This window comes from Denticeps clupeoides, chromosome 2 (genome assembly GCF_900700375.1).
Source record: "Denticeps clupeoides chromosome 2, fDenClu1.1, whole genome shotgun sequence".
NCBI lineage: Eukaryota > Metazoa > Chordata > Actinopteri > Clupeiformes > Denticipitidae > Denticeps > Denticeps clupeoides.
Genome location: NC_041708.1, coordinates 22071892 through 22090492, shown reverse-complemented (window position 1 = coordinate 22090492; position 18601 = coordinate 22071892). Strand labels below are relative to the sequence as shown.

The 18601-nt window shown below is 45.2% G+C and overlaps 3 protein-coding genes across 6 annotated transcripts; 2 read left to right on the top strand and 1 right to left on the bottom strand.

Moving 5' to 3' along the window:
- Nucleotides 1-3950: 3950 nt before the first annotated feature.
- LOC114779975 (myosin regulatory light chain 2, smooth muscle minor isoform-like) lies at nt 3951-6661 on the top strand. The gene is made up of 4 exons (XM_028967547.1): nt 3951-4046; nt 4654-4862; nt 5232-5393; nt 6190-6661. The coding sequence occupies exons 2-4, from the start codon at nt 4679-4681 to the stop codon at nt 6360-6362; spliced, it is 519 nt and encodes a 172-aa protein (XP_028823380.1). The 5' UTR covers nt 3951-4046; nt 4654-4678; the 3' UTR covers nt 6363-6661.
- Nucleotides 6662-7179: 518 nt separating this feature from the next.
- On the top strand, nt 7180-11351 carry fastkd3 (FAST kinase domains 3). Of its 4 annotated transcripts, none has more exons than XM_028970189.1 (7): nt 7180-7438; nt 7995-9477; nt 10172-10257; nt 10356-10530; nt 10603-10672; nt 10816-10930; nt 11145-11351. In XM_028970189.1, the coding sequence occupies exons 2-7, from the start codon at nt 8028-8030 to the stop codon at nt 11241-11243; spliced, it is 1995 nt and encodes a 664-aa protein (XP_028826022.1). In that variant the 5' UTR covers nt 7180-7438; nt 7995-8027; the 3' UTR covers nt 11244-11351. The 4 variants fall into 4 exon arrangements, with proteins under 4 accessions (XP_028826022.1, XP_028826023.1, XP_028826020.1 ...); XM_028970190.1 differs by having other exon boundaries at nt 7978-9477; XM_028970187.1 differs by having other exon boundaries at nt 7180-7450.
- A 164-nt stretch (nt 11352-11515) lies between these two features.
- chmp5b (charged multivesicular body protein 5b) lies at nt 11516-15960 on the bottom strand. Its single transcript, XM_028970191.1, has 8 exons — nt 15801-15960; nt 15036-15140; nt 14897-14943; nt 14714-14807; nt 14172-14243; nt 13835-13943; nt 12210-12325; nt 11516-11843 (listed from the first exon to the last, which is right to left on the bottom strand). Exons 1-8 carry the CDS (start codon nt 15867-15869, stop codon nt 11793-11795), a joined length of 663 nt encoding a protein of 220 aa, XP_028826024.1. The 5' UTR covers nt 15870-15960; the 3' UTR covers nt 11516-11792.
- Nucleotides 15961-18601: the final 2641 nt, after the last annotated feature.

The following is an 18601-nucleotide window of genomic DNA, read 5'->3' as shown; positions in this document are numbered from 1 at the left end:
TGCATGAACCACATGATAGAGCATTGTTCATAGATATTTTGTGTTAGGAGGTGCACCATGCCCTTAGCTCTTGGCCTGGATGCAATGGTGCCTGCTTTATTTGCTCGGGATTGACACTGAATACAGCATCCTCTGATAGTAACTTCTCCTGACCATCCAAGAACAGTTTGGTGAAGAACAATGCCTTTTCCAGCATGATGGAGCACCGTGACATAAGGGCAATGAGATAACTAAATGTCTCAGGGAACAAAACATTGAAATTTTGGGTCCATGGCCAGGAAACTCACTGGACCTTAATCCAACTGAGAACTTGTGGTCAATCCTCAAGAGGCGTGTGGACAAAGAAAGACCCACAAATTCTGACAAACTGCAAGCACTGATTATGAAAGAATGGGTTGCCATCAGTCAGGATTTGTTGACCTGGTTCCCTACAGCCACAGTAAAGGGACCAGAGCTGACAGTCAATAGCCTACTCCTCCAAACCACCGGGTCCCAAGTCCACCGGATCCTCCGCTGCACGGCTGCTTGTATGAAGCGACAGGCTGACCGATGTCACCTACCTGCCTTAACATACCACCCCAGGAACAGAGGTTTGAGTCTGCACCCAAGACCTACATATGCCGTCCAATACCCGAAAACTAGCACCCTGCTTCATTGGACCCTTCCAAGTGGCCCGTCGCACCAACCCTGTGGCGTATCAGGTGGCCATTCCCCGCACTCTGCGCGTCAGCCCGGTCTTTCACGTTTCCCACCTCCACAAGGCTCACTCGTCCCCCCTGCAACAGCTTTTGCCCACCCCTGACCTTGAGCCTGCCTGCCCCTTGTGTTAAAACGTGGATTCATGCTCCCCTACCTTCCTGCTGCCCAAGACGTCCTCCTGTCCTGTCCTGTCCTCTGCCTCGGTGCTTCCCACGGATCCAGAAAATCCCTCCCCGCCGCGCTGCGGGGCGTCCACTGCTTCCTTCCCATCCTCAACCACCAGACCTCCCCCTCGCAGACCAAATGCCTCCGGTCCTCCTCCCCAGCTCGTCCAGTGTCCTCTCCCTGTATGACGACTTGTCCCCTCACTCAAGGCATGTCTGCAAGTGCGTCAACAAATTTGCTTTGTGACAGGTTTATTACCACCGTTAACAGGAGATGCTGTTCCGGCCACAGCTCACACCAACTCCTTCGGCCCACCCACTAACCTAGAACACCACCCATAAACACAACATTATACAACTTTATGCAATCAATGTAAATGTAATGTAAAATGCATTACAAGGTTCTGGAGGGACCTAGCCATTCTCCAGACCTCAATCCAATTGACACCTCAGAACATCAAGATCTGCAAGAACAAATGAGCCAAAACACCAGCTACAGTTTTTGCAAACCTGGTGAAGAACTACATGAAACGTTTGATCTCTGTCATTGCCAAAGAAGGTTACATTAAAAGTATTGAGGTAAACTTTTGCTATTGACCAAATACTTGTTTTCGGCACCATTATACAAATAAATAATTTAAAATAAAAGTAATACATTTTGATTGCATTCCCCATTCATGTCAATGGGCAACGTGATTTCATAAGAATTAGTTTGTTATTATTCAAATTAAATCGGGTTATATATACATATCTGAGATTCAGATCAAACCTTCCATATTGTCCACAAAATATGTGTGTCAAATTTCAGACTTGTAGTTTCTTCCTTTTACTTCCTACGGAACCATAATCCTAGTTATCCCATTCATTTCAATGGGCAACCTTAAATCTTTTAAAGAAATTCATAGTCACTCGACACAACGAGTTTGGTTCACCTAGGTCAAGCCATTGAGGCATTTGTCATCCATTATGTAACCCTCTCAGATTTAAGGTTTGGCTAGTTGTGGCTCCTGGAATCACCAAATTCAAGCCAAACCACCTAGGCTGTACAACTGATGCACCATTAGGGTTTGGAGGTTTTACCATGAACCGCCAGCCTTGTGCCGACTGGCAAGTCCTGAAGATTCAGCTACATTCTAGGTTGCCTGTCCACAACTGTGGGGCCTAGGGTCACCAAAGTTGATGCACGGAATCGGGCACATGCCAGTTTTGGTGACTGAGCCTAGAGATTCCAGGTTATTCCCCAGTAGGCCCCAAATAAAGCCTCATAAGTGCCAAATTATTCCTAAAAATCAACACAACAAATTTGACAGCCTGGTAGTAGACCTCATCCTGATGTGACATGCCTGTTTTGGTAACCGTTAACCTAGTGGTTCCATTTTGTGGTTCCACAAATGAAGCCTTGTAAGTGCCAACATTTTCATAAAGCTGAGCGACACGCCTAGACTGTGCAGCCAATGCACCGCTAGGGTTGGGTGATTAGTGTCACAGGTAGTAGGCCACACCCTCATGATAAAACAACAAACAAATATATTGCCAACATTTCTGCTTTGCCTATTCATTTATATAAAATCAGGAATTACAGATACATGTCTGTCTTTCATTTAAAAATATCCATACCAACACTTGCCATTACACCTATTGGGCTCTCATTGAATCTCTCACTCACAACACACTCTCCCTGCTTGTGAGCACATTTCCAAAAATATCCTCTACCACACTTATTTCCCAGCTCTGTCCCTCTGCCCCAGGCAACCTGTATTTCGGCAGAACCTCCAAAAGTGATTAGGAAAACTCCACAAAACACATGTAGATGGAATTTTAAAAATTTGTTTTTGAAATTCAGATTAAGGCTTCTAACCCATACTAATATTTATAAGCCATGCTTAATAGTTTGTCTTTACTCTGGGTCCACAAACACAAAGAAAGGGGACAGAGGAAGAGATCAAAGGTGTAGAAACCAAACTGGTGATATATTTACAGCTCATGAAGGCTATAAGATGCTAAACATGATTTGGGCATGGTAGCAGTCAACATTTGAGCATTTAAACATGGTGCAAATATATAAAGATATCTTTTACGGCGGCCACATCATCTTCTCAACATTTCTGCGATAAAATAACACGTCTGTGCAAAATGCATGTGCTTTATTATTCCCTTTTCCCCTTTCTTACTGTGCATTACTGTGCATCTGCTGGCCTGTAAAATGATAACATGCGCCACACTGCTGCCTCTCAGTGGTCACCAGTGGTACTACAAGAACTCCCTGAAGTTAAAGTTGAACTTCATCATCATTTACATGTTATGCGGTACGTAGTGAAACAAGCCAAGGTTTCGAACCTGGTGCTACATGTAACACTCGAATCAAGTTACATACATAAAGACAAACTGGGCTGTGGAGTAAATGTGAGGAAAATGCTAAGACAGCTGAACTTTTTAATTGTGTAAGTCACATTACAGGTGGTCAAAAATGTCTAAATCACAAAAAACTAGCATTTTAACAATGGTGTGTGCTCAATAGATAGATAGATAGATAGACATAATACATAAAGAACTATGGTTGAAGGAGTGTTCTAATATTTTATTAAATATAAAAGTTTTAATGTTGCTAAGTTTGCTGGCCAAAAGCGTCTGACAGAATATATTTGTATTCTGATTCAGACGAGTGAACCGTCATTCATTATGCTTTCATCATCTATATTTATGTCCACATCCATCCATGTAACTAAACATCAGTGTAAACGATTCGTTTTGTAATTAAACGCGCAATATAAGATACCTCGTCTTCAATTAATCGTTATTTTTTGTCCTAACAGGACATTTCCCATCTTTTCGCCGTAAAAGGCGATATTTGAAGGAATGCAGGAGTAGACGTAGGCAGTGGGCGGAGCCAGCGAGAATACGCCAACTCTGTGGAAGTGGGGGGCTTGGTGAGTCAGCAGCAAAGGCCAGAACTGAGAAGTACCTCGGCTGTTTTTATTATTTAACCTACCTTTTAACGTATTAACTGTGTAAATGGTTTAGATACAATAACAATATATTAGTAAGCGACTCCGTGTTCGTTATGATAAAAGCGAGCCCCTATATTCTCTCGATTGGTTCCGTCCAGGCTTCCTGTGCGGAAACGCCGCAAATATCAGGAAGTTGGGGCGGTGGTTGTTTGAGGCTGGTGCTCTTTGGTTCGAGGTGCGTTTTTTCTCTTCTAATTATTAATGTCTGAGATTATAGCAAACATGTCGTTATCTTTGCCGTCTTCTTTGCGGTATTCGAGCAGCTGAAACGTCGGGTTAGCCGCGTTGGTGCTGCGTTGCTAATAAACTAGCGGACGCAGGCGCCGCGGAATAAATGTCGGCCTTCAGCACCATTTAATTAAAAAACATCCACTCGCGGGAGACGCTTGTGGGGCTTTGGCGTTTTCTTCCGCGGCTAATTCGCTTTTCGACGCGGTCAAGCTGCGTGAGAATGGATTTAAGACGGAAACGACAATGGTCGGGATTAATAGCAGCTCAGTAGTATAAATAATGTGAAGTAAGGCAGTAAGGAGGCGTAGTGAAGACAGATGTGAAGTTGTTTAGTCTTCTGTAACAGCTTATTAAAGTGCTCAGCATATCCATGGATGTGGGTCGGGGTCTGATGTCTGTTTCCAGCAGCCGCTGGATGTAGGGCGCTGCGGCTATTTTTGTCCCGACTGGAGCATCCCCGCTCCTGTCTGATCTGTGGGGTCAGCAGTCGGAATCGCTTCTTCCAGGGTCTTTTTATGCCGCCCTGGCTTAACTAAATTTATTTTTTTCAGGGGCAAAAACATCACAGAAGCCAAAATGTCGAGCAAAAGGACCAAGGCTAAGACCACCAAGAAGCGGCCTCAGCGTGCCACCTCCAATGTCTTCGCCATGTTTGACCAGTCACAGATCCAGGAGTTCAAGGAGGCCTTCAACATGATCGACCAGAACCGGGACGGCTTCATAGACAAGGAAGATCTACACGACATGCTGGCCTCCCTGGGTGGGTTTACAGACTACATTACCTTATCCAGAGTGATTTACAAAATGCTTTCATGCTACCATCCATGAACTAATCTGTTCTGTTTCACTATTAACTCAACTATGAATACAAATCATTTTATTTGCACGGTTGTATTTTTTTTTCTTACATAAACGAGACTTTAAGAAAGTTACAAGTATTCTCTAAAGATGAAATAGGAATATACTGTTCTGACCTCGAGACTGGACTGGAGTGATGTGGCCTGGAGACGAATTTCGGGGGTAGGGGCGTTCGGTATGAACCCCGCCCTGTCTCTGTTCTTACCGGAATGTCAGCCGGGAGCAGCACAGCCCATTGTCCCTCCCGTCACCGATTGTCTTGCGCTTGCAGGTAAGAACCCGACGGAAGACTATCTGGAGGCGATGATGACTGAAGCACCGGGGCCCATAAACTTCACCATGTTCCTCACCATGTTCGGTGAGAAGCTGAATGGCACAGACCCTGAGGACGTGATCAGGAATGCCTTTGCCTGCTTTGATGAAGAGGGTACAGGTAAGATTCCTCAAACAGTCTTCATCATAGTTACTTACAAAATTAAAAAGTTCAGCTGTCTTAGCATTTTCCTCACATTTACACAACAAAATGTGTCTTCTGCTTTTAACCATCACCCTTGGTCCGCATGACAGGCACCTGGGGAGCAGTGTGTGGTGACTACCTTAATCAGTGGTACCTTCTGGTTATGGGGCCTTAACTGCTTTGCCACCACTGCCTTGTTTGCTTTTATAAACCATTTCCATGTAAATAATATGTGCATTTTATTCAAAGAACTATTTCACAATATTACACACCTTTTGTAAAAAAAAAAAAAAAAAAACATTTAAAATCAGCAAACACATCAAATAAACATTGGAGAGACCTGGAATACGTAAAAAAAAAAGTTGTGCCCTCTTGCATAATGAACTGGAACCGTGATGATAAAATCACACTTTGAATCAGCAGATTTGTTTGAATTTACATTTACAGCATTTATCAGACACCCTTATCCAGAGTGACTTACGGTCAGTAGTTACAGGGACAGTCGTCCGTCTCCCCCCCCTCCTCCCAAGTAGTAAGTGGGGCTTCTACCACCCTGAATGACCAAGAGTTAGCCTCGTCGCCATCGCTGACCGCGCGTTTATGTTGCGTTTGTGTACCAACGTCCCGTTTCAACTGGAAACACGAGTGGGCTGCAGCGGCCCGTTATACACAATTCCACATTTTACTTCAGATTCTGTTTTATTTGTGGTATTCCGCGTTTTACGCATCGTGGAAATCATAGGGCCCTTATTGGTTGACTGTTTTTATGCAGGCTTCATCCAGGAGGACTACCTGCGGGAGCTCTTGACCACCATGGGCGACCGCTTCACGGATGAGGACGTAGACGAGCTGTTCAGGGAGGCACCCATCGACAAGAAGAGCAACTTTAACTATGTGGAGTTCACCCGCATCCTCAAACATGGAGCCAAAGACAAGGACGATTAAAGAGCTGCAGCCACAAAACCTCTACCTACCCTTCCTACTCTGTGTCTGTATGTCTGTGCTTACCCACACCCTGCTGTGTGCGTATCAATCCTACCTTTACTGCACCAACGAGCTCATGGCCCTGTCTGGGTGCCTGAAAGGGGGCTCTTTAACTCTGTATTAAAATAAAAGTGTAAAATGTGAAAAATGAATACAGTGGGCTGTGGATAATTCTGGAAGGTCAATGTGGTTCCAGCTGAATTTTTACATTTTGTAAGAAATTGAAACTTTTAAAATAAATCTTTCCACATGTTATCAGCCATGAATTATGGCAGCGTTTTTTTTGTTTTGTTTTTTTGGACATTTCACACATTGCTTTTTTAGTGTGATCGGACATCACATTTTTTATCTTTTTGTAGTATGTATGGAGCCCCGTCTCTCAGCTGGTCGCGGTTCCAGTCTCAGGGCGTGTTGCAACGTGCCTACTGCCACACTGCATCTGCAAGATCCACATGAAAAGTGTGGTGGCTTCCTCATACACCTCCCTCATCGTTTTTACTCCATCAGGTTGTGTTTTCATGTGCCAAACGTCTATCTAAGTGGAAATAATAAAATAGTTTAATACTTTCTCAATAATTTAATACAAATCAATTGTTTCCTATAGATTAAATTATTCACCCAGATTGTACACAGCGTCTTGTATTTCGGCTCGGTTTTTACATTTTGAGTGAACTGTACAATATCGCGATATGTATAGTATCACAATGATCGTATCGCGAGATCCTTGCCAATACACGCCCCCTGGATTTAATCGGTGTTTATGGTTTTGAAATGTAGACTCGTTGAAGCGCCGCATTGCCGTCGGCTGAACCGTACAGGCGGGACGAACGGCCACGGTCCGGTGAACCGGGACTCCTGTGCCGCTTTATCGGCGACGGAAGCCGCTCCGGGCTCATAAATGACGGCGGGAAGTTGTCTGCGGGCGGCGGCTGGTGTCCTTTCCCTCCTCTGCGCCTATTGGACGCCGACTGGCGCCCATTAATGACGCAATCACCGCGCGACACCTTGCATGCGACAGCATGCTTGTGCTAAACGAGGTAAAATGCAATGTACGTATTAATTTTTTTAAGTAAGAGTATAGATATAATAAATCGACAGGTGTGGCTTAACAACCTGTAACTTTGGTCAAACCAGGGCTGCTGTCATTCGGTAACTGGGTGACATGTAACAGTAACTTCCGCTTAGCCTCGACAAGGACAATATGACATTATGCCTAGAATGTTTGATGGAAGAAAATACAGCACCATGCACAAGTTTTAGTGAATTTGTGAATGAAAATATAATTTTTAATCTTCCTAAAAATAACGTTTAAACTGTTCAGGAAGGCACAATCTGAAATACAGAAATAAAAAAAGTGGTAACAATGTTGATGTGTAGATATTTTTGTAGAAGAACTGGGTGTCGGTCTCTCCCAGCTCTCTCAATCTACGAGCAAATCTCCACTGATTGAGAACAACGTTGTATGGCAGTGAACACTTTAGGCCGGAATAGATCAGGTTTTTTTGAATAATTAATGCCACTTTGCATAATGATCTGGCACTGTAAATGTAAATAATGATCTGTTCACACTCGTTAGCTGCTGATTCTTCTCAGGATTAACGTGATTTTGGAACATGCTGCTGGACTATGGCTCTGAAGGTTCTCAGGAGGGTTCTGCTGCTCAGGACTCGTCTACACTCCTCTGTCCTTGTGTCTTGGCCTCGCCTCCTGACCGCTCAGCCCACCGGGGGGGGTGTGTGTTTGTGGACATTCTCTGGCCGGCGCTCCCTGCAGCAGGGCAGCCTTCAGACCCGCCGGTCCACCTCCGAGGCCAAAATGGGCGTTTGCACGGCGATCCGTGAGCCCCCGTTTGCGGCCCGCCCACGCCGCGACTCGCTGCTGGACGGCGTGGTCTGTCTCTCCATGCTGCAGCAGCCCAGCCTGGGCGAGGAACGCGCCTTCCATCAGCGGCTCTCCGCCTGCGCCTCCTCCCGCCAGGTCCTGCGCCTCCTGCGTTCCTTGTCCCCGCCCCTGTCCGACAGCATGGCGGCTGCCGTGCTTCACAGACTGGCCGACCTGGAGCAGGACGGCATGGGGGGGCTGCAAGACCCCGAGGTGCTGTCTGATCCTGCCCTGAGGGCCGTCTGTCAGCAGCTGGAGCAGGAAAGCAGACGACTGAGCAACGCTGCTCTGGTGTCCGTGTTGCTAGGCTGCACACGCCTCTATCTGGACCCGTGGAGTCGGCTGATGGTACGCCTGGTTTCCGAGAGCCAGGAGCGCCTGGACGGGGTGGGGCTCGGTGTGGGGGAGCTCTGTGTTTTGGCCCGGGCTCTTCTGGCGTTAGAGGGTCCAGACTGTGCCATGCTGGTCCAGGTCGTGGAGCAGCTCCAGCGCGGTGACCCTTCCCTGTGGAGCTTAACGGAGCTGACAGGCGTCTACGGCGCTCTGGGTGCGGGGGTGGCCAGGGGGGGGCGTTACCAGAACCTGCTGAACACCATGCACACCCACGCCCTTCCTGCAGCGGCGCGGCTGGAGCCTGCGGCCGTCAGTGATATACTGGGAGCTCTGGTGGCACTGGACCAGAGTCAGGCGCTGCCATTGGTCATTGCGCTGTGCAAGCAGGCGGTGCGACACGTCCCCGTTTTCACGGACGCCCAGCTAGTAGCCGTCCTGTCTGCCCTAATGCATTTCGGCCACAGTGACCACTTCCTGGTCCAGGCACTGGAGAGGCACGTGCCCAAGACGGCCTTCACCGCGAGCCCGGAGATGGTGACCAAGGTGGCGCAGTACTTCAGCCGGCGCGCTGTGTGGTCGCCGGCTGTGTTTGACGCGGTGGCAGAGAGCTTCGTTTACCGTGCGGACGAGTACAGCACCGACCAAGCGGCACGGCAGCTGGCGGCGCTGGGGACGCTGGGATACGTGCCACCCAACGCCGGGCAGCTGTTCCGGAAGGTGGAAGTCGTGCTGCACGCCAGGTTCTCGCAGTTCCAGCCGTGGACACTGCTGGAGCTCCTGCATGCCTGCACCCTGCTGCAGAGGTTCCCGCTCAACTTCGTCTCCAGAGTCTTCAGCCCGTACTTCCTCCAGCAGCTTCAAGGTACCGCTTGTCCTCAACCTGAACCTTCAACACACATTCTTCTTCTTACACCATGTCTCAGTTGCATAACTTCAAATGCATTTATGCTTCTCAGGTAGTGTTTCATGTTTTAAGAAAAGACAGGGAATTTTATTCGACAACCTGATGTTATATAAAAGCTACAAAAGCTTTTGTACAACAAAAAGTACATAAAATTATATAAAACCTATATGGAAATAAAATATTCCTACATTCTTATAATATATAATATATACCCGTATATTCTTATATATAAACATAAAGTTCTGCAAAAGTCGTTGAAATCTGAATGGCACTTGAATGCATAATGAAGTACGTAGTTCCTGTAAGACTGCATGAGGAACGTTTTTTTCAACGTTTAAAATCAGCACAGGTCTGTAGTATCTTTGCTGGCTTTACGTAGTGAACCACATCACATGGAGCTGCGTGAGTTGCGTCCATATTCCAGAACTTTATCAGCAGTGTGTCTTCTTTTAAAAGTCATTTAAATTACAGCTGATTATCTACGCCGGAACACGATGGAGGCGCATTTTCACGCTGCACGAACTTGGAGCAAGATAAACTGTCGTTTAAGTTGAGCTTTTCAGGGATATCCTAAATTTAGTTTTGGGAAACATATGATCATGAAAGTGCACCTTGAAAAGTAAAAAGCGTGTTTCTTGTTGCTTTGTCACAGAGCAGGGTAGAGGGTCGGACCGGGTCGTCCTGGCTCAGCTCACTCAGCTCTACATGACCGTCAAGCTGGAATGCCCGTCCTACAACGTGAGTCGCACGTGGACACCGGTCACCACTGCTCAGTCTGATTCATGGCGTATCCATAAGCGCGCGTTTGCAATGCGGCCATGTCCATCTTTTCTCAGGGGCCGAGGCTTTTACCGAAATACCGTGTGAAGTCCTTCCTGATGGCGGGTCAGTCTTTGGAAACCCAAGTGGACCCACAGCTTTATAACTCCGTAAAGAGCGGGCTGGTGGACTTGCTGGGGGCGAGGTCCTATTTCGCCTCGAAAGTCCTCACACCTTACTGCTACACACTAGGTAACACTCACTCGCACTCACGTTCAATTGGATAAGAGATGCATGTAAACCATGTGATTCCACTGTCGTCAGATGTGGAGATCAAGCTGGACGAGGAGGGATACGTGTTGCCGGCCAATCATGTCGATGACGTCTATAAAAGGTAAAGACCCTGTTTCTCTCCCTGATTTGAAAGTATTTATCATTTCTAGCCATTTTATCGGGTGCTGATGGTGGGGCAGTGGTGGCCTGGTGGGTAAGGAAGCGGCCCCGTAATAAATAAAAACATTTGTGTTTTTACGCCAGAATCGCCGTGTGTGTTGACGGGCCGAAGCGCTTTGCAGTAAATGAACGTCGGCTTCTTGGAAGAGAAGCGATGAAACAGAGACACCTGATGCTGCTGGGATATGAAGTGGTTCAGGTCTGGGAAATGTCCTCATTCATAGCACTTATATATGCGGTGGTGGTAGCATCGTGGGTTAGACACTCATCTCTGAACCAGAAGACCACAAAGTCTTTGGTTCAAAATCAACTTAACCCAGAGTGTCTCCAGGGGGACTGTCCCTGTAAGTACTGATTGTGAGGTGCTCTGGATAAGGGCCTAAACGTAAATTTCGGCTCTTCTCTCCCCACAGATCCCCCATTACGAGTTTGAGGAGCTCAAAGGCAGAACGGAGACGGTTGAGTACCTCCACAAGAAGATCTTCCCTCTGAGCTACCGGCTCAGCTGGTGAACGAGAAGACGACTTGAAGGACTTCAACACAGCACTCAGTATTTATTCAGATAGAATAATAAAAGTTGTTTGTAATGACCTGAGGAAAAATTAAAAAGATTAATTTGACTGTGGTTCCTTCCATAACCAATAATATTCCTTCAGTCTGCAAGTTTCACACTGGCCTTACACGTGATGCAACTACTCACATTTTGGATTCGAAGCCATGTGAATGAATTCTTTCACGTATTAGTTAATAACACGTGTGTTTTCTGAATAAACAGGACCACAAGTAAATATAGAATAATTTATTGTATTTGTCTCATGTTGGCAACTGTATTACAGAAAAGTCAGTCATCCCAATGCCTTAAAAAAAAGTGCATATGTTGAAAGACCTAAATGGGACGAATGAATGATTATGAAAGATATTGATTGCAGCAGATACATTCCCAGTATGAAAGGCTGTGCAGCTCGGGTCTCTGTGCACTCAGGCGGAGCTGCTGTGTTGTACAGGCTGTCCACAGTTCAGTATAAAATCGCTTATGTGGAGTGTGGCGGCTTGCAGGGTTTTTATGTGGCAGGGATCTGAGGAAGGCCAAACTCATCCACCAGCACTCCATCCTGAAACGAGAGCAGAGAGGACAAGGACACGTTATAAACCGCCCGGCTCCTCAAAGGGGTAATGTGGTTCTGAAGTTGCAGTATTCATCACTCCTTCCTCTTTTTCCAAATTCATCTGTGGAATACAGCAAAACATTTTTGAATATGCGCAAGGACATTTTGACATTAGTGAATATAATATGAATTGGAGTAGAAACTAGAAAATCAGTTACTTTTTTCCACTACTAATTTTCTTAATAATTATTAGGGTTAAAGTAAATATATGTTGGTCCACATTACAGTATTAATATATTTCCTTGTGCTATGTTTTGTATAAAAATGCAGTCAATTGTTGCTATTCATATCTGGTGACGTGGGGGTTCCCACCCTGTTGGTTCCTTTTTCTCCGGGTAAGCCCTCTGGTATGGCCGGAGCGGTAGACGCTTCATCCAGGTAAGAGCTGTCCTCGTCCAACAGCAACTCGTCGCCCAGAGCATCCAGCTCTGCAGGCAAGAACACAAACGTATGTGTACATGATGTATATTAGTTTAAGTTTAAAGACTTTGTCATTGCACAATCATACTTAGCACAACAACATTGGAAGTCCTGCTCACAACCTGCAGTGCAAAATGCCATAAAAGAATAAAAGCTTAAAAGGTAGTAATATCAAAGAAGATGCACATAACGCAAGATAAATACGTAATAATTACAAATCTGTACAGAAGTGTGCAAAACAAGCTGAATGAGTGAGGTCACGTAGTGGTATGAATTATTTTAGTATAATGTAGTAGTAAGCAGCAGAGTGTATGTAACAGTTTGTGTTTGAGTTAATAATAAAAAAAGTCCTTAATTAAAGTGAAGTAACTGTCACTTACACAGCACATGGTGCACACAGTGAAATTTGTCCTCTGCATTTAACCCATCACCCTGAGTGAGCAGCCATGACCGAAATAGATTACGGGGTCGCTTCCTTAACCGCTAGGCCACCACTGCCCCTTAAATCTATTTGTTTTTGACCTCAGCGCCCTGAATCTCCTGTCTGAGGGCAGCATCTGGAACACCCCATGTGCCGGGTGTGTCGCATCTCTAGCCAGCGGATGTCTCAAGACCAAGGACAGACTGATAAGTACAGGGATTGGACTGCTGAGGACTGGAGAAAATTTATTTTCTCTGATGAAGACCCTTTCCGAGGAGAAAATCAGTCCTGTCTCTTGCCATTAGTGTGGGGCTGCTTCTCATCCAACGGAGTGGGCTCACCCACAATTTTGCCTACAAACACAGCCATGAATAAAGAATGGTACCAAAACATCCTCCACCAACTTCTCCCAACCGTCAAGAACAGTTTGGTGAAGAACAATTCCTTTTCCAGCATGATGGAGCACCATGTGATAAGTGGCTCGGGGAACAAAACATTGAAATTTTGGGTCGGTGGCCAGGAAACTCCCTGGACATTAAATGAGAACTTCAATTGGTCAATTCTCAAGAGGCGGGTGGACAAACAAAAACACACTAATTCTGACAAACTCCAAGCATTGATTATGAAGGAATGGGTCGCCATCAAACAGAATTTATCCCAGAAGTTGATTGACAGCATGTGGGGCCAATTGCAAAGGCTAATTGAAAAAAAAAAAAAAAAAATGCAAATATTGACTCTTTGCATAAACTTGATATAATTGTCAATAAAATGCTTGTAATTATACTTCAATACACCACAGAAACAACTGACAAAAACACAATGTAAAACAGTTTGAATATATACACATTTCTACCCCTCATTTATATTTTCAGGTTGTATAACGTACTTTTATACTGTAATGTTGGAATCGTTTTTTTTATTCTTTCTGCCACTCTTCTATGGTTCACTTTCTGCCATGACGATGCAAATTTCCAACAATTCTCAGGTCTGTTCCTCGGCACTGATCACGTTACTATGTAACTATATTAAAAGATTCAGGATTTCTGTGATGTGGGCTGGGAATTCCTACTTTCTGGACCGATTATTGGGAACTGACCTGCTTCAAGATCATCCTCATCGATATCTGGGGTCCCGTAACTGCGGCTCAGGGCCTCCTGGACTTCATTTGCGTCTTCCATCATGTCCTCCAACTGATCCTGCAGGTCCTACAACACAAATTAAACAGCAGTTAACACTGTACTTCCTTTACCGTATCAAACAAATAATCTTTTGGAAGTCCTATAACTGGCCAGAACCATCAAACACTGGTTTATATACTCCAAATCTGCCACACATAACATACACTACTCACAATAAATTAGGGATATTGTTATTTTCATGAGTGCTTTTCCTATTTATTACCTATTTATTACCTATTTGAATAAAAATAATACCTCAATCTGGTCAATCTTCACGTTCTTATAGGCCTTCTTCATCTCTTTGGCTCCAATCTTCATAGCGTCCACCTACAAAAAAAAAAAAAAAAGTTTCACAGCATTTACCAAACGCCCGAATAATCTGTAGTGACAGGGACAGGCCCCCCTGGAGACACTCAGGGTTCAGTGCCTTGCTCAGGGACACCTTGGTGACTTTGTGGTCTTCTAGTTCATAGGTGAGTGTCTTACCCACTTGGTAACCACCACCCATAATAAACTAACGCTACAGGCTGGTTATAAATCCTGTGGTTAGGTTGGAGTGTGTGTTTTTTTTTTTTTTTACTTTATATATCCCAAACAAAATTGCTCCTCTGCTTTTAACCATCACCCTTGGTGAGTAGGGGCAGCCATGACAGGCACCTGGGGAGCAGTGTGTGGAGACAGTGCTTTAGTCAGTGGCACCTTGGCGGATCGGGATTCGAACCGGCAACCTTCAGATTACAGGACCGCTCCCTTAACTGCCCCAGTTTGGCAATGTGCGTGCATGTGCGTGTACGTACAGTGGTTTTAGTGTCTTTAAGGGTCTGTATTGTGTAGTTGGCCTGCTCCATGTTGAAGGACTGCTGCGTCAGCTGATCTCGCTGCCCCTCGTACCTGCAGACGCACAAGCACCCGAGCTGTTTAACAATCCTGCCCACGGCATGGCGGCGTCCGTGCGCACCGCGAAGCGCGGCTCAACTTACATTCGCTTCTGTTTGAGGACGCGCATTGCCTTCTGCTTCACCATGTTCTGCAACAGGAAACAGGGCAGGATATTTATGGTGTGAATGTCAGGAGGTGAAACGATGTTAATGATATTAAAATACACATGTAAGTTTTTACTTTTGAGGGACCATCCTTCATCTTCTTCATTTGATCTCTGTATTTCACCAGCTCCGCATCCAGCCTGGCGACCTTCTTATCGATAGACTCCGCACGAGTGTCCACCTGACGGGACAAACAAAGAAACAAAACACAGATCACGTGATAAAACGTCAACTTTACGCCGGTGACGTGAAGTCACGCCCCATCCATGCGTTTTACCGGTTTTACCGGCAGCACAGCCGCTCCCTACCTGGAACCACTACAGCCATACAAAACAAGTAAAGTACTCCGGTAATAAAACGGAATAAATAGAGCACCGCGGCAACATCCACACAATCCCGCAGCGAACAAAAGAGGGCAGTAGTAGCCTAGTGGGTAAGACCCTTGTTCGAACCCACTTACTACCATTGTGTCCCCGAGCAAGACACTTAACCCTGAGTGTCTCCAGGGGGACTGTCCCTGTAACTAAGTCGCTCTGGACAAGGGCGTCTGATAAATGCTGTAAGAGCCTCGTTAAAAATGCATCTTTTTATTTGGTTTGGCGTTAATGTTCAGTAGGAACGACGCGTAATCAGCGTTAGCCACGCGGCTAACAAAACGAGCGGCTTCGCTTCGGCAGAGTCGCGAAACGCGGACGCCCCGGCGGTTCGCGGCGACTTTTTCCTCCACAGACGGCTGCCCGTCGACAGCAGCAGCGGGAACAAAGTGTCTTTGTCGGGCTGCGTTGTTCGCGGCGGATTTCCCCAGATGAAAAGTTTCACACTGCGAACTCCCGGCACTCACGTTGCTTATGCAGTCCGTCAGGTTCGGCGCCGGGCCCTTGGGCTTCGAACGGCCGAAAATTCGGTTCATTTTCGGCGACAAGCAGCAACAAAGCGACGCGGTGTAAACACGCAGAAAGCGGAGCGCTCCAACTTTCCCGGAAGCAGTGAGGTCGAGGTTGCCAGATCTTCCGGCAGAAACAGGCCAAGACGATATTTCATTCACGTCATTCTGAAACAAAAAGTACAAACAATACCTGTGTGCCATATGTGTGCCAAATGTCTCCGTTTATAAAATAGCAATAATGAACTCGTTTTCAAAATGAGAAAAGCATTGAACAAAAAACAAGAGCATTCCACTGACTTGTTTTTACCAATTCCCACTGCCCCATAAACTTGATTGCATATTTACATATATGAACTATACATACCTTATTAGGTGTGTATTAACACGCAGTTTCAATCATGAGCGCTTTTCTGAAAACACAATCTCAAAATTGGTTAAATTACGCGGACTTGGCAACACAAAAATCCCGCTGACGCATACATTCGCGTGACTTGTTTGGTTTTCTATTTTTTTTTTGTCATTTTAAAGCGGACATATGGTTATTTCATATATGTATTTTATTTTATTTATAGCAGAAAAAGACTGGTTTGAAATAATTGTGTCTCGATTTAGACTGTTTTGTGTGATAAACACTAGAGGACAGTATTTCACCTAGTACTGTGTGTGTGTGTGTGTGTGTGTGTGTGTGTGTGTGTGTGTGTGTGTGTGTGTGTGTTTGTGTGCCTGAGGCTCATCCCAGTGACTTATTTATCATGTACCTTCCAATAAATAGGAAGTGAATAAAAATGCATATTTTAATTAAAAGGTCAATGCACAGAAATGTAACCTAGACACACACACACACACACAGGGTAGACATGTAACCGACAGGCTTCTCAGAAGTATTCATTAGCATTTAGATGAAACAAATGCGCTGCTGTTTCTTGTTTATTTCTATGACCGCTGTTGTAAGAACACAAATGGAAAAGCATGGAGAAGCAGGCGAGACTGGCATTTTAATAATGCAAGAAATGTGCAGCAAATCCAAGAAGAATGAAGGGAATCTCCAGCCTCGAACCGACACAACTCACATTTGCAATCCTTCACCGATCCTCACTCCATCATGCAATGGATATTTTCTGGGATGTTCTGCTGCAGCTTGACCAAGGGCTTATTAGAGGTTCATTCGCATCTCATCAGGGGTTCATTAGCCACCAGTTTGGTTTAAGAGTCGAGGAGCGGTGAAGTTCTGCTGACAGGAACATGTTCAAAGAGATAATTACCCATCATACCAAGTCATTCTGGGGTCTGCCCCCTCACACACACCTAATATTAACAATCTATCACAGTACAAAGCAGAGCCATTACAGACGCAAGCGATAATAGCCTGTGAGGTGTCCTTATATAATTGGCTAATTAGAAATGTTTCATTAAACAGCCGTTGAGAATTTTGTTTTGACTGTTTCCAAGGTAACCCTACTGCAATGGTTCTCCATGAAATCAAAATTACAAATTTCACATATCGAATTCTTTGGGGCAAGTGACCCAACTGCACTGCAGCTGATTTGCAGTCATTAATAATCCATGTTAATTAATTAACATTCACCCTCGGGCAAAAGGACCTTGGCGAGGTTGGATTTATTACACACGTGAGTTTGGACCATGAAGGCTTGCAGTGTGTGTGTTTCAGAACTCTCTTACAGAACACTTTTTTTCAGCAAAATAATTCCACTGAATGCGTGCAACATGCAGCCATTAATGTCAGTCCTTATCCAGACTGACTTAAAATCAGTAGTTACAGGCATAGTCCCCCTGGAGTCACTCAGAGTTAAGTGTCTTGCTAAGAGACACAATGGTAGTAAGTGGGGTTTGAACTTGGGACTTTTCTGGTTCATAGGCGAGTGTGTTGCTCCACCTTAATTCAAGTGTGATTTGTCAGAACGAACGAGTCTGCAGAAAGTGCATTCGTGGAAACTCTTGGGTCACACATTTCGATCAGGTGGATTATGTATCATCACGCTTTGCCTCGATTTCCCTCAACTGGATTTGGATGGAAGGCAACAAGAGCTGATGAAAAACCGAAACAGGAAAAAAAGCACGTATTAATATAGCATCCACACTGTAGCTAATTTTTACATGTGACATTAACGCAGACGTTCCCTGCCGGCAACTCAGCATCCCATCCCATCGTTCCCCAGTAAGAACGCCTCTTCACTCTGTGGCACAATGTTCATCCATACAAACAGAATATTAAACTCAACTGTGAAATGGCATTACAACATAACATGCTCTGACTTCTGTTAAAAATACAAGAGACACGATAGAAGACAACTCCACGCTTTCAACATTTGAGAGAAAACAGCATTTTGTAGATCAAATCTCTTTTTAGTAGTGGTGTTGGAAAATATCGCTATATACAGCAATAAATTGCAATATTTTACATGGTCATATTTTACCGATACAGAGACATCAAATTTAGATATTTTTGTATATAAATTTAGTCCAACAAATAGTGCTGTCGAGCGTTTTCTTTAGTGAGGTTAGCAGAGGTGAAAGTGAAAAGTGATTGTCATTGTGACACCCGGCAGCACAGCACACGTTGACACAATGACAGGCCATGACAGGCGCCCGGGGAGCAGTGCGTGGGGATGGTACTTTGCTCAGTGGCACCTTGGCGGTTTGGATTCGAACTGGCAATCTTCTGATTACGGGGCCGTTTCCTCACCTTCTAGGCCATTGCTGCCCCAACAAGAATCAGTGTGCGGCTACAACCTCCA